The sequence below is a fragment of the Onychomys torridus genome, chromosome 16 (genome assembly GCF_903995425.1).
Source record: "Onychomys torridus chromosome 16, mOncTor1.1, whole genome shotgun sequence".
Lineage (NCBI taxonomy): Eukaryota > Metazoa > Chordata > Mammalia > Rodentia > Cricetidae > Onychomys > Onychomys torridus.
The window spans coordinates 53598889-53609714 of record NC_050458.1 but is presented as its reverse complement, the minus strand read 5'-3'; the positions used below and the strand labels follow the sequence as shown (position 1 = coordinate 53609714).

The following is a 10826-nucleotide window of genomic DNA, read 5'->3' as shown; positions in this document are numbered from 1 at the left end:
GCATGAAGTGTCTGTGTCTATTCTCTATTGTTACTACCCTTTAGCATTTGGCTATTTTTAGTTCAGTGGTACTTTTTATTGACTCCAACTATATAGATATGAAGCTGTAGAAGCTATGTCTTTCTATTGAAAGGAGCGTTGGGCAAGTCATCGTGGTGCAGCTATGGCTGGGCTGACTCGAAGTCCCCCAGGCTTATATAGTCTGCTCACCTTCACTGCCCCAAGGTCTCACCTCAAGTCCCCGGGGCTTCTCTGTGGCAGGCACTTAGGTACAGGCTTATCTCCCTACATCAGGCTGTCTCCTCAGCTTTTCTGGACCTCTACTTTGGATTCTGGCTTGCTGACCCTTAATAGGAGTGGTCTAAGATGAAGCAGCACCTATCTCCTCAGGGGAAGGTACACACAGAACATATGGCCCACACTAAGGTTCTCTCTTCTCCAAGACCTTTGTCTCTGGAGTTTTAGGTGATTCCACTTTTTTTATTTTTTAATTTATTTTTATTTTTATTTTATTTTTTGTTTTTCAAGACAGGGTTTCTCTGTGTAGTTTTGGAGCCTGTCCTGGATCTTGCTCTGTAGATCAGGCTGGCCTTGAATTCACAGAGATCCACCTGGCTCTGCCTCTGAGTGCTGGGTTTAAAGCGTGTGTCACCACACCCGGCCTTGTTGAGGCTTTTCTAAGAGGCATATTACTTGCTGTGCTGGCTAGTTTTATGCCATTTAATACAAGCTAGAGTTATCTGGAAGGAGGAAATTCAACTGAGAAAACGCCCCTTAAAATCAGGCTGTAAAAGCCAGGAGGTGGTAGTGGCACACGCCTTTAATCCCAACACTCAGGAGACACAGGCAGGCAGATTTCGAGGCCAGCCTGATCAACAGAGGAAGTTCCAGGACAGCCAGGGCTACACACAGAGGCCCCGTCTCAAAAATAACCAAACCAAACCAAACCAAAATGAGGTTGTAAGGCATTTTCTTAGTGATTGATGGGGGAGGGCACAGCTAATTGTGGGTGGTCCCATCCTAGGGCTGGTGGTCCTGAGTTTTGTAAGAAAGCAGGCCGGCAGGGTGGTGGTGGTGCACACCTTTAACTCCAGCTCTGGGGAGGCAGGGCCAGGCGGATCTCTGTGAGTTCAAGGCCAGCCTGGTCTACAGAGCGAGATCTAGGAGAGGAACCAAAACTACACAGAGAAACCCTGTCTCGAAGAAAAAAAAGAAAAAAAGAAAAAGAAAAGAAAGCAGGCTGAGCAAACCATGAGGAGCAAGCCAGTGAGCAGCACACACACACACCCACGGTCTCTGCATCAGTTCCTGCCTCCAGGTTCCTATCCTGTTTTGAGTTCCTGTCCTGGCTTCCCTCGATGTACAAGTATAGGTCAAATAAACCCTTTCCTCCCCAGTTTGCTTTGGTCAAGGTGTTTTATCACAGCAACAGTAACCCTTACTAGGACACTCACTCCAGCTAGACAGGAAGAATCCGGGAACAACCTGCCCCAAATATCATCTGGAGGCAGGAAAACAAACAACTCAGAAGGTAAGTCAAGGTAGGATGGTTGAAAACATTCTAGTGAAACCTACAATCTACCACCCGAATACCTGTCTATGTAAGTGCCAAACCATGAGAACTGGTTATCAGCATTAGGGCTCTTGCCTGTTCTCTTGCAGGGCTATCAACAACTGAGGGTAGGGACAGCTCATCTGTGTCCTTAGTACTAAGGGTGACAGGTGTCCAAACACATCCACCACCGTCAGTGTATATTCAGGATAAAGATGCTTTTAGAGTCATTTAGGAAGCCATATTTCTGCTGAGACAAACAAGCATGTTTTTCTGAAATCTCTTTTTATATCCTGTGATGTAGGAATTAAACTAGAAAATGATAGTGTAATGCTGAAAATTTAAAAGCAGGGATAGGATAGCAGGTGAGGTCAGGGACCAGTACAGCTCTAAAGACCCTTGCAAGCATCTCCAACATATATGCCTCTGGTTGCCATCACGACCATTCCATCTTGTCACTGCAGAATGATAGAAGCTCTTACACAACATGCAAACAAAAAATGTGCCTGTGATCCAAGAACGTTTTACATACAAAAGCATACAGAATACCAGAAACAGCTGTAGTCTGGCATCCTTGGTCCAGCTTACAGGCTGTGCCAGATCTAGATACATCCCCAGGTGAGTCAGTGCTATGACAGAATTAGCCCAGGTTCTGGAGAAAGAAGGGCTCTCAGTCACTGTTGATTGAGGAAACTAAATGTAATCTTACAAGTTACTTGAGCAGACTTAGTCTGTTTTTGTTTTGATTTGAATAGGGTCTAACTCTGCAGCCCAAGCTGGACGCAAGCTGGAGACATTTCTGCCTCCATCTTCCAAGTGCTAGGACCAGCATGTACTACCACATCTAGAAGGGCTGACTTGTTTTGCATGGGAAAATAGAAATCTATGAAGTTAAATATCCTCCAAATCTAAGGACATTATCATTCAAATGTGTAGTTCTAAGAAAATCAGGATGAGGGCTGGGATGGAGCTCAGTTGTCTAACGTGTACCAAATCTTGGCTCTATTCTCAGCACTGCATAGAACCAGGCATGGTGACATACACTTGGCATCTCAGTACCTGGGAGGTAGAAGCAGTTTAAACTCATTCTCATCATTGACTACACAGTGAACTGGAGGCCAGCCTGGGCTACATGAGATCCTGCCTCAAAAAGAAAAAGTGAAAGCAAAGGAAAGAAAAAACAGAGTGGCCACTGCTGTAGGCAGTGTTCAGCAAGATCTGCTAAATTACTGTTTCCTTGCTCCTACCGACAACTAGCCCTTCCCATGCCAGGAGTGCTGGCCAGGGACAGTGCAGTGGGTGACCACAGGACTCATGCTCCAGGTCAAGAACTCTAGGACCCTCTGGAAACAGGCTGGTGTTTAGGAGGTAAATGCACAAACACCAGGTTAAGAGGGGCTATGGAGAGGTACTAGCTGAGTTCTAACCATCATTTCCTTCATCAAAAATACTACTGTTAGGAAGACTGCCCTACTCCCTAGTGTCCTCCTGTAACTAGGATGACATTTCAAACACTGTTCAAAAGCAGTCTATATATATTAACCCATAAACGCATGCCTGTTTATTATCCTAAAAATAAAAAGCCGGCATCAATCAGCAGTAGAAAATCGCAAATAAAAAGTTTAATTTCAGAATCCAAGTTCTTCATTTATAAATACACTAAAGCATAGTCCACGCAAATTTAGACTGAGCCTACGTACAGTATTTAAACAAAAGAACAGCTTTTTCTAGGTCAGAAGCAAATGAGTGATTTGTCTCACCCATAATATTTAATTGATTTGAAATGAGAAAATTAATTTTTTTCTTTAGACATTAAAACAAAAACTTTGGAGTCTGGTAAAAGAATCTGACAGCTGATACTTCATTTTGATATCCTTGGGATTCTATAATAACACCCAGTGACAGTTGAATCTTCCCTATCACGGGAAAAAAATCTAAATGCCTAAGGCTTTTCTGACGACTGCAATAGACAAGCGCTTTCCCTGTTAATAAGCTATCTCCTCAAAGTAGAATCTGAGCTACAGTCTGATCAAACAGGAGGGGGTCAGTGCACACTTCTTAGGAGATAGCTTTAGAGTATAGAGACGCATATAAATCAGAGGCATGGAGATTTGATCAACAGGCCATCTGCTGTAAACGTGTCCTATCATGCACTGGTGAAATCCTAAGCATGACTTTAAAACTTGGATCCAATTTTAAGGAGTTCATGATAAGTGGGATATCTCTGAGTTAACTGACCATGTAAAACCTGAATGCAAACACCTGACATGGGAAAGTTCTCGTGACCAAATAACCACGTAACTGATACTCCATGATATGCCTAAATTCAGTTTTGTTTCCAAATGCCTGGTTTCTGTTACAGTAAACAGCTTCCAGAATATTCTCTCCTTGACATACTTTGGAGCCTGTGGTTAAGAACTATTCAGTCAGGATGGCTTAACCTCCACCTCCTATTTACAGGTTTCATCTGACAGCCACAAAAGCTGTTTCGTTGCAATTAAAATAATATTTAATTAAAATGCAGCACCTGATTTGTGTTTTTTACACAACTGAATAAAATTGTTTACATCTTTCCTCCATTCTAGTAAACCAAATTACTATCCCCTAAAAAAAACAAACAGCCAAAAAACCCTTGATAGTTATGAATTAAACCTGATCATCCTATTTCATAATTGCCAAGACTGTTTCTAGTGGGCTTCTGAAAACGCACCTCAACACCTGGCCTGAAGGAGGAGTAAGGCACCTGTGGATACTACGGTGAGGGCTGGCAGGCGGCCCTAGATACCTGGTCTGGCGTCCTACACGGCCCTACCAGACGGACAGCCCTGGCACCATGGCTAGCACTCTGAAGCACATTTCTAGCCTGGTGGCTCCATCATGAGTTCAATACTGAAAGCATATCAAGGGGAGATTCACTTTTAAAAAGATGAGCTTTTCAAAATGCTCCATCGCAAGCCTGGGCTGCCCAAAGCTGCCAGCTTCCATGGGTGTGCTGAAGAGCTTTTCTGAGGGAACTGTACTTGGGGGGCAGCCCAGAAATCGGACTGCTAAGGTAGACAGCCCAGGCCAGGATGACCGCTTCAGGTTCCAGTAGGTAAGTGGGTCACAGCTGTGTTCCAGCACCTCTTCCTCCAAATATGCAAGCACCATGTCTTCGGGTAGCTTCTCTCTCTTATCTCTCTTTATTGGTGCAACAAGTGACCACAGGCTCTCCCCTGTGCCAGTGTCTTTAAGTGGGGACCCTGAGTCACAGCCATTGGAGGTGGCCGTGTCCTCTGAGGTAGAATTCAATATTTCTAGCTCCCTGATTAAGTCTTGCCTGTACTGCTCCGCCTCTTCCTCTGTGAACAAGGAAGCTTTGTAGCGAGGGTCCAGCAGTGTGGCAAAGATGTACCTGGGGTCGTGGAGAGTGGCAGATAGGCGGCTCGCCATGGCTTCCTTCAGGGACTTAAGCATGGTGTCAATGCCCATTGTCTCCCCAAAGAGCATCTCGACTTTCCTGCTGAGGATGTGGATCATGGGGATGACCTGGCTCAGAGTAGACATGTGGGCGCTCATCTCCCGGCTTGCAGCATCAAATGGTCTCAGCACATGGCACACAGACTGCATGACCTCCCACTGGTCACAGCTGATCAATTCTCTGAAGTTACACTCAATGGACACCTCGTTAACTGCCCTCTTCTGCTCAATTAGCCGTTCAAGCATGTGGAATGACGTGCTCCACTTGGATGGCACATCCTGGATCAGCTGGTGCTGCGGCAGCTCATACTCCTTCTGCAGTTCTGCTAGCTTCTCTCTTGCCCTGGGTGACCGATGGACCCGCTCACACAGCTTCCGGGCAATGCTCAGTAAGTTCTGCACCATCCTCTGGCTCTTGATAGCCTCACTCACAATTAGATTCACTGTGTGGCTGAAGCACTGCACGCTTGAGTGTTCACCCTCACTCAGCATCTTCCCTATACTTGGATTGTCAGTGACAGTGATGCCAATCTGAAGGCCGATGGAGGTTACCCAGGCTTCCCACCAACACTCCAGCTGCTTCTGAATGCTGTTCCCACTATAGTCACAGTCAATCTGTGACACATCTAAAAGTGCTGAGCAATGGTGGTCCTCACAATGTGGCCGGACAGCAGATGCGAAGGTGACCCAGTGAGCTGTAAGGGTCAGGTACTCACGAGTCTGGCTACTCATCCATATTCCGGAGGTGAAGTGGATCACACCACTCTCAGCTTCCTTCAGATGTGACATAATTATCTGCTTCACATTGTCATACATACCTGGGATAGCTGTTCTAGAGAAGTAAGAAGGGGAGGGTAAAGAGTACTGAGGTTTCAAGTATTCAAGCAGCCTGTTAAAGCCAATGTTGTCTACAAGGGAGTATGGCTGAAGGTCAAGTGCAATCATTTCAGCTATGAGACTTGTGATTTTTTTGGCAACCGGATGAGAGTCATAGAACTTCTCTGTTGAGTCACGGAAAGAGGAAGCTCCTGAGAGCTCCATGGCCAGAGGTCTCCGGACTCCTGAAGAACGGGGCAGAGTGGCCTCTGAGCCGTCATTCTTGAGGACATGGCCATGGAACCGCTGCAGGTGTCTCAAGAGACAGCTGGTACCCAGGTTGGTGGGCTTCTTGCCCCTGCTGATGGTGCGGCCACAGTGCAGGCACACCACCTTTGTGGAGTCTGCAGAGCAAATAGAGAAGTGGTTCCACAGCTTTGAGGTCTTCTTGCTATGAGCAGGAAACACACCTTGATGGTTTTTTCTGACCACTGCTGGCAAGTCAGTTAATTTGGAGGAGCTTTCTGCAGAAGCCAAAGTGGCATACGGAGAGTTTGCCAAACTCGCACCCAAAAAGTTCTTCTGGTTCCCGACAACCTCGGGGTGGCGTCTGTACAGATGTCGCATCAAACAACTAGTGCCTACGTCCCCCTTCTTACCCCGACTAATCACACAGCTACAGTACCGGCACACTGCTTTGAGACTGTCCATGGGGGCCAGGGAGAAGTGATGCCAGACTTCTGACTTTAGTCTTCTCATGACCTTCTTATTTTGCTGGAACACAGTGCCCGATTCAAACCTTGAACTTCCTGTGTCTGCTGGCTGCTTCTCTGGAGAGGACACTACAGAGGCCTCCCCCAAGTCATCAGAGGATGACAACATGGACACATCTTCCCGGGACACATCCCCAGGATTTGTGTGTGTTGACAAGTCCTCAGGCAGCCTGTCTGGGGATGAGGCGGCAGAAGGGCACTCTTTGACTTGTTTGCCTGGAGACAACGATGCAGAGTTTAGCTCCCCCTCTGGGGGCATGAGGGCAGGCAGCAGGGTTGGAGGCATAGGGTATAATGGTGGGATGCCTGTGCTGCCCCCATTCTCCTGTAGTACAATGGATCGATGTGCTCTCCACATGTGCCTGATGAGGCAGCTTGTGCCCAGGTCCTTCCCGTTCTTCCCTCTGCTGAATTCATTCATACAGTGGACACAGACAGCCTTGGAGCTATCGAGGGGTGACAGGTAGAAGTGCTTCCAGACGGCCGACCTCCTCCTGGACCCAGATGTGCTTTTGGGAAGGGGAAGGTTTCTTTCTGCCATGCTTTCTGAAGTGTCATCATAATGGAGCATGGAGAGATTGGGGGAGGAGCCTGCTAAGGCCTCTTCTCTGCTATATTTTTCAGTGACAGACACATCAGAGGACACCTCTTCGCAAGAGACCACAGTCACGGGCTCTTCCATTATTTGGTCAGGGGATAGGGTCTTGGGAGTCACTTTCTGGACAAGTCTGACAGGTGAGAGCACAGTGCTGAGATCTCCCACATCTGTAGGCTGTGGTGGAAGCAGAAGAGAGGGAGAGGAAAAGGAGGACCCTGCTGATAGACTTCCATTTTCTGGAATGAGCTTGGTGGGATGTGCCCGCCTCACATGTCTCATGAGGCAACTTGTACTCAGGTCTTTTTCATTCTTGCCCCTACTGAACTCTTTCATACAGTATGTGCATACTGCTTTAGTGCTATCTCGAGGAGAGATAAAGAAATGCTTCCAGGCTGGAGACTTCTTCCTGGAGCTTATGTGTCGGCTAGAAAGAAGGCTCTGGGTCACGGCTTCCATGGCTACATTGTACAGTGTGCTACTATACTGGGAGAAGAGTGACCCATAGTCATCCTCACTCTCAGCAGGGAAGTACTTCCCAGGAGGCTGACAGGCACAGCTTGCTGCCCTGATCTCTGCCTGCTCATCGCCGCTGTCTGTCTGTCTCATGTCCTCTGGCTCACTTTTAAAGTCCACTCTTTCCAAACTGTGACATGGAATTTGATCATCTTCCTCTTCTATTTTGAAATTTACTTTGTCAGAAACAAAATCACTGTCCCCTTTGGGACAAGCTTCCTGCTTATCCTCCATGACCAACCATAATTATCCTGGCTGCTTCATCATTCTGACATCTTAAGTGAATAAAAACTGGTTATAATGCCTACTTGTGACCCCAAGAGTAGATTTTATTCACTTTTTCATATCCCATCTTCTAGGATGTTTATTTAGCATGGCTGAGCATGAATGTCACTGGAAAGCGGAGTATGCAGCTCACACAAGCACACTGTCACAGGGCATGGGGTGCTGTTCTCCAGGAGTGCCACAAATAAGTACTTCTTGGTGTATACACCAATACATGGTTTGTTTCTCTTCTCCAAAACAGGAGCCCCACCATCTTGAGGCCATACACACAGTCCTTTCGCATATCCTGTAATAGATGACATAAAATTAAGCACAGAACTGAACTATAAATTTAAAAATGTATATTGTTACAGGGATCAAACAAACTATATAGAAGAAAATTTCCATGATAGAAAACTAAAGTCAAAAACATTGCTAGTGACAATTTGCAATCCATTTATAACATAAAAACCCAATACTACAAAATTAGCAAAAAGATATAAATTAAAATTCAAATGTCCAACCAGTAAAGGAGTAGGAAATGAGTGAAAAGCAATGATGACACTAAAAGGCAGAGGCAGGTGGATCTCTGTGAGTTTGAGGCCAGCCTGGTCTACAGAGTGAGTTCCAAGACAGCCAAGGTGACACAGTGAAACCCTGTCTTGAAAAACCAAAGGGGAAAAAAAAGGGAAGAATTATTTTTGCTGAGTGTGGTGGCAGACACCTTTAATCCAGCATTAAGGAGGTAGGGGCGGGAAGAGCTCTGTGAGGTTGAGGCCCGCCAGGTCTACACAGTAAGTTTAGGGCTAGTCACAGTACATAATGACACCCTGTTGGCAAATAAACAAACGGAACTTTTTATATTCCATGTATGAGTGTTTTGCCTACATGCATGTGTGTGTACTACAGATATGCCAAGACTCTACAGAAGCCAGAAGAAGACGTAAGATCCCTTGGAACTGCAATTACAGATGGGTGAGAACTACCATGTGGAATTCTAGAAACTGAACTCAGGTTTTCTGCAAGAGCAACAAGTGTTCTTAACTGCTGAACCATCTCTCTAGACACAAGTCTCATCTTGCAGTTTACCAGAGGCACTACACAGTATTACTTAAACCTAAATTCCTTGAAACAAATTCATTCTATCTTCCTAGTAGAAGATGTAAAGAGTTCAAAAAATTCCAAAGAGGGCTGAAGAGATGGCCTAGAGGTTAAGAGCACCAACTGCCCTTCCAGAGGTCCTGAGTTCATTTCCCAGAACCCACATGGTGGCTCACAACCATCTGTAATGAGATCTGGTGCCCTCTTCTGTATACATAATAAATAAATATTTTTTTAAAATTCCGAAGAATCTATGAAATAATCAAGTCCACAGAGTAAATCAGACTGAAATCCAAAGGAGAATATAGGTGTGTGGAACAGGAGAGGAACAGTTTAAAAAGCAACAAAAGGGCTGGCAAGATGGTTCAGTGGGCAAAGACAGAGGCCATTATAGAAAGACAAAGTTAGTCAAAATGCAGAGAACACCACCACCAACTGATACATCTATAAAGCAACCCTACACAGAAGGCTTACGGAGCACTGTGAAAGAGGGGGCAGGACATAAAGAAGAAGGAAATGTCATTTGCAGGAAAATGTATGGAACTGGAGATCATCATGTTATGTGAAATAAGCCAGACTCAGAAAGACAACAAGCATGTTTTCTCTCTTATGTGGAATTTAGGGAGTAACTGAAAGTGTCAAAAATCACAAAGCAAAGCAAACATAATCTAACGAGTAATTGCCAAGTCTACTCCTCTCACCACCTCTGCTGCAGAATTCTCAGTGTAAAAAGGAGACAGAAACTGAAGCAAGGACATACTATATATTCTCTAGACAGTTATACACTGATTCTGTTCACTGCCAAGGCCTGCAAACAACAACCAGCTCACAGAATGGCATCTCTCATATCCAGCCTGGACTGTAGTTCAAAACTATCTCTTCAAAGCTATTAACAAAAAAACAAAAAACAAACAAAAAACAGAAATGAGGAAATGGCTTATTTTAGGTTTGGAGCTGGACAAACACACAATGAGCCCAGAACATTTTGGCATGGCAGACAGAGTTCAGCAAGTATAAAAAGATGAGTAGGACTGTAAAGGAAGTCTTAAATACTCTTGAGACTGGTGGTAACTGGGTTGATCTCCTGCCTTTTACCCTCTCCAAATTCTTTTCCCCTTGGGGAGAAGGACATGAACAAGGATGGAAACTTCATTTGGGCACTTTGGGGGAAGGTTGTCTGTGGCACTTTAAAACTGGAGAAAAACTTACAAAGTATCAAAATGTCTGGCACCTGCACTAACCCTAAATCCTGCCAGGGAGATGGCACCTATCATTGTGCCTCTTGGAGCTGTGTAACTATTGCCCCCTGGGAAAATTCCAACAGAGATGTTCTTACCACCTCCCAACCCCACAGAGATTAGTCCCAATTGTAAACAGGGATCTTGCAATCCCATAACTTTCACTCTTAAACACCATGGACAGGAACCACTATGTTTCCCCAGCTGAATTATTCTGAGACACAGGAAGGACCTGAGGAACTAGATTATATCTCTCCACAGGAGACCCAGGTACTTTGATTATAATGCAAAGAAAATGCATTTTATCTGAGATATTTAAACTCACAGGTTCCAATACGAACCCTTTCCCAGTGCCCCAAGATCTGCTTCTATGCACCTATGCCCCAAGGATCCACCAACTACTGTCTTGCCTATTCTAACGTCCCCTAAGCTACCCTTGACCACCCATCCAATGGAGGTGTCTCTCCTGACTATGTTAATGGCAACCTTTTCTTTCCTCAACCACTCTGCAG

At 45.3% G+C, this 10826-nt stretch overlaps 1 protein-coding gene across 2 annotated transcripts in view; it reads right to left on the bottom strand.

Moving 5' to 3' along the window:
- Positions 1-3152: 3152 nt before the first annotated feature.
- Positions 3153-10826, bottom strand: part of Zbed4 (zinc finger BED-type containing 4) — a 31437-nt gene continuing 23763 nt past the window's right edge. For both annotated transcript variants that reach the window (XM_036208954.1, XM_036208955.1), the window contains one exon: positions 3153-8282. In XM_036208954.1, the coding sequence (XP_036064847.1) occupies positions 4436-7945 (3510 nt within the window). In that variant the 5' untranslated portion in view covers positions 7946-8282 and the 3' untranslated portion in view covers positions 3153-4435. The remainder of the gene's footprint in view (positions 8283-10826) is intronic.